Genomic DNA, 4,548 nt, shown 5'->3' with positions numbered 1-4,548 from the left:
TGTTGTTAAATGGTCAAAAGTTCAAGGGGCATTTATGTAATTTATCCAAAAACTAATGAAACATCTCCATTTTTATTATATTCAAATAATGGTATTCAGCTTTATCATAGAACATGAAATAAACCCCCTTCTCTCAATTATAGCCCACAGCATGAAAAAAATATTAGCTGCTGATGAGAGAACAATCAAAAGGGGTGGTCTGTCTGTAGAAACACCAGAAAAAAGATTCAAAACACACAGAAGATAGATATACATAAAAAATAATAAAAAAAAACATATTATATCAATGCGTGAGAGCCACGGCAGCTTCCTGAACCAAGGGCTGAGTGACGTGGACAAAATGCTCGGCCTCTCTCTCCACCTCTTCCCGGCACTTTCCGGTCCCTTTCCCTTCCCTCATCCTCTTCACGAACCCCACAAACCGCCGCCAGTTGTCGGGCTGGAACAGCTCCGGGTTCATCCTCAGGTACGTGAACGCGCACATCTCGTCGACGTCGTCGCCGAGAGTCGAGGCCTGGAGGATCTGATCGTGCGCAGCGCCATCGTAGCGGGGCAGCGCGTTCTCTCCGGCGAGCGGGACCCCCGCGGCCCGGGCGGCGAGCGCCACCTGGCGGACGAGCTTCTCGGGGGAGCAGAGGGCCTCGATCGGGTACATCTCGGCGTCCCGCATCTCGACGCAGGTGAAGTTGAGGACGGCGCCGGAGTTGCGGGCCAGCATGCGGGCCACGGGGAGGTACCCGTCGCGGGCCCGCGTGTTGTAGTAGCCCGCGGTGAGCTCGGGGGCGTGGGACCGGGTTCCGTAGTGCCAGTGGATTCCGGCGACTTTCACGGAGATTTTGACGGGCGCGGGTGCGTCGGAGAAGGCTGAGGTGGCGGCGCGGAGGATCCGGTCGCCGTGATCGAGCAAGGACTGGGAGTACCAGGTGAGGAAGAACTCGCCGTACTCGGTGCTCCAACCTCCGTTCTCTTTCTTGAAGAAAGTCGTGTCCTCCGGCCAGCTCTTGTAGCTTCCCGCGTCCGTGGGGCCCGTGCTGCCCCACTCCGGCTTCCCCGCCGCCTCCGCCGCCGCTTTCAGCCCGCTCAGCATGTACTGCGGTTTTGTCAACAAAAAACGGGTTATTTTTCTCTTTCTAACCACGGCTTAGTGTCTAGATCCCTAATGAAATAGGAAGAAAAACTAACAATTATCTCCATGAAACAATAAACCAACTATAGAGTACTTTTTTTTTTTTTTTGAATAAAGTATTTTGAACTTGTCAAGGAATTTCATGTGGCGTTTCAATCTGACTCTCATCAAATGAAATTCCGCACTCGTTTGCGGCGTCTTCGTCGTATCAAGGTTCGAGCTTCGCTAAGCTACGGGCCGCAGATTCACCCAATCTGATCTAGAATGATCGTTGGGTTTGTGTCCATTCCAACAAATTGATAAGGGTCATAATCACACTGTTGGCTTGGAGTACTTCTATTGTGAAGGGTTTAGTTTACAAATGCCTAAGTTTCTCAAAAAGCTATATACCTTGGAAAAATCTATATTGATTTCTTTTTTTTTTTTTTTTTAAACAGGTGTGACCCATTTTTTACAACTCAAAATGAGGCACGAGAAGTCGTGCTTAAAAACATAATGGTACAGTTTGTTGTAGTGCAATTCCAAAACTGTCAATAAATCACAGTAGAGTTGCAGGGAAAAGAAAAGTGGGATTCTTTATTTTACAATAAACTATTAAGGAGCCGACTAGAATCTAGATCCCTGATGATACGGAAACAACTAACAAATAACTCTATGAAACAATAACCCAACTATTGTGTAATTCTACTGTGCAGGGTTGACTAGTTCACAAATGCCTAAGCTTCAAAATCTATATTAAAAGAAAAATTGAAAACAGGTGTTGAGTGTGACCAATTCTGTAACTGTCAACAAATCACAGTTAAGATGAGGTGAAAAAAGAAAGTAGGATTCTTTATTTTAAACTAAACTATAAGGAGCCGACTAGTTGTAATTTTGTAAGAAACGATCCGCTAGTAGTACAAAAACGCTACAATCTTACAACATTTGGTCTAGAATTTACTCAGATTAGATCAGTAACAACTAAGCCACTGTAACTATCCATAAATCTACAAGCAATGCTAACAATAACATTCGACAACTAAAGAAAGGAGGTGAAAAGAGAAAAACACACCTTGTCAAAGCACTGGAAAGCTCCAATACCAGGGAAACGCCAAGTCCCGTCCTGCTCCGGGTAAGACGGGTAACGAAGCTCCCCAGCTGGACCCATACCCACTTGTATCTCCTAAACAAAGTCACACACACTCAATATTATCAATCTCACAAAAAGACGAATCACAAAAAAACAAAACATAGCTCTAATATTTGAGGGACTTACGACGATGGTGTTTCCGAGGAGGTGACTAAACTTGTGGCGGAAGGCACGCATGAAATCGGCGTAGCACTGAACTGGGGTCCGACCGTTGAGGACTGGGAGAGTATCGCAGCCGAGGGAGACGTACTCGAAGTTCCGGCGACCCCACTGATCGGTGTAAGCTAGGTCCGGGTCTTTCTCCATCTCTTCCACCACCCATTTCGGCAACGGAATGCTGAGGTTACGTAATCCACACGTTACGATTCCCACACAAATATAATGATTAAATAAGAATCCACAAGTTGCGTGTTGTGTACGCGCCAGGAATTTGGCGCGTGTGTTGGGAAAAAATAATATGGTCGGTGGACTTTGCTGTTTGTTTATTTCGACTTTTTGAGTCACGTGATTTTGTACGTTCTTGGAAAAGAAACATATTTGATTTTCGTAACGTATAAATTTTTTTCTCTTTTTCCCATTAAAAAATATGGTGGAAGTTTAAACTTGAGCAGAATAAACAAAACATGATTTAAGCGGTCGACAATGCCTGATCAATTTTTTATTTAATTTTTTTTTTTATGTAATATCTGGTCAATAAAAACTATCGTTTCCCACTATATAGAGATATTTTTTTTTTAAGCCAACCATTGTAAACACGGCAATAAATCCATTAGTTTATCCATATAATTAAAATTTCTTTATCCTATTATCCTTTACGAAAACTAATTACGTGCTGAGTTAAAAAAAATAAAAAGTACGAGCTACAATAACAAAGGCAAATATAGATTCACATATATGAAATTAATTAACTTAAAAAAAAAAAAAAAAAAAAAGGAAAATTGAACTTACTGGCAGGAATCTCCAACGTTACCACCGCATTGGTGAAAGGACATGACAGCCTGGACCTTGAGGCCGATCTTGGTCGCCATCTCCATGAGCTCATCGTAGCCTCCCCAATCGTACGATCCCGGCCGATCACGCTCCACAAGTCCCCACCACACGTCCACCATAATTCCCTCTACACCCGCGCTCTTCAGCGCCTTCAGACTCGCAGAAATCGCCTTCCGACGATTCAGCCCGTGCCTCGCCGTCACGGTGTCCAACGGCATCATCACGAACACCGGAACTCCTCCGGAGACCGAATCGGAGCTCGCCGGAGCCGATGCGGCGGCGGAAGAGTGCTCGATCGAATCGAAGGCCTCGCACGCCGCAGTTAGGTCGGCGCGGACCGCGCGAAGCGGCGGAGGAGAGCGGCACGGGCTGAGAGGCCGCGATCGGACTCGCGGACTCGTCGGAGTGGATCTCCATGCGGCGGAGGAGGCTGACTGAGCAGCCGTGGGCTCCGATGGCTCCGGCGACGCCTGGGCGGCTCCGCCTAGGGTTGCGATCTGGTGTGCCATGTTCAACGCCATTTGAGAATGAGAAATTGAGCTTTTTGTTGCTATTGCTTTCCCTCCTCTTTTCCTTCTGATTTGATTTTTGTTAAAAGAAATGATCTTCTTCTGTGTTTTGGGTGATTAATTTTGTTGAATGAGAAATGGGGGGGTTCTCTTTTTATTATGGGGCTATTTATAAGGGAGACGTTTGGGGGAGGATAAGATTAAAATAAGGATATTGGGTATTTTCGGGTCAGAGTTAGTCAGACGTTAAACCGATTGCCACGTGCACTGTTTGATGACGTGTCGACTTCTGGTGAAGCGAGGATGGGTGGCTACGATTCATTTGATGAATTGGCTGGCTGGATTGTCGCGCGAAACTTCTGGCTACGACAAAATTACTCGAATAAAACTTGTATGTGACAATTTTTTAAAATAATATTTGTTTTAAATATTTAAAAGTAGTGTTTTTTTAAACTCTACATAATTTTTAGATTGTGAAATTTGTTGTAACTGGCCAAGTTTGTCATTTTTATTGGGGGAATAGCTCAAGTTTTATTTTATTAAGTAAATAGTTCATATTTTCGGCTCAGACCATAATGCTCTTGGCAAATTCGCGAATTAGTTAATTTAATTAATCTACTGAAATGAGTTAGGTTAATTAATTAACTTATTGGTTGAATAATAGTTTAGGTTTTGATTTTTTTGTGAGTAAAGTTAATTTACTAAATGATTGAATTCGTAATTAGGTTAATTAATTGAATGCTTTGAATATCAATTGACTTAAGTTATGATTTTTGTAAATTTTTTGTGAATTT

General features: G+C 43.7%; 1 protein-coding gene across 1 annotated transcript; it reads right to left on the bottom strand.

The window, feature by feature from the left end:
• Positions 1–53: 53 nt before the first annotated feature.
• LOC149393717 (beta-amylase 1, chloroplastic-like) lies at positions 54–3,924 on the bottom strand. The gene is made up of 4 exons (XM_089616889.1): positions 3,204–3,924; positions 2,382–2,592; positions 2,178–2,288; positions 54–1,090 (listed from the first exon to the last, which is right to left on the bottom strand). Exons 1-4 carry the CDS (start codon positions 3,764–3,766, stop codon positions 284–286), a joined length of 1,692 nt encoding a protein of 563 aa, XP_089473015.1. The 5' UTR covers positions 3,767–3,924; the 3' UTR covers positions 54–283.
• Positions 3,925–4,548: the final 624 nt, after the last annotated feature.

The sequence above is a fragment of the Urtica dioica genome, chromosome 6 (genome assembly GCF_054948205.1).
Source record: "Urtica dioica subsp. dioica isolate 48M chromosome 6, U.dioica_male_clone48M_v1_H2, whole genome shotgun sequence".
Classification (NCBI taxonomy): Eukaryota; Viridiplantae; Streptophyta; class Magnoliopsida; order Rosales; family Urticaceae; genus Urtica; species Urtica dioica.
This window is presented reverse-complemented; position numbering and strand designations above follow the sequence as displayed.

What these genes read in the sequence shown, in the direction of transcription:
- LOC149393717 (XM_089616889.1), bottom strand. Translation starts at nt 3,766, where the DNA reads ATGGCGTTGAACATGGCACACCAGATCGCAACCCTAGGCGGAGCCGCC. An exon ending in TCCTCGGAAACACCATCGTC is followed by an intron (nt 2,289 to 2,381) that starts GTAAGTCCCTCA and finishes GACTTTGTTTAG; the next exon opens with GAGATACAAGTGGGTATGGG. An exon ending in CTTTCCAGTGCTTTGACAAG is followed by an intron (nt 1,091 to 2,177) that starts GTGTGTTTTTCT and finishes ACAAAACCGCAG; the next exon opens with TACATGCTGAGCGGGCTGAA.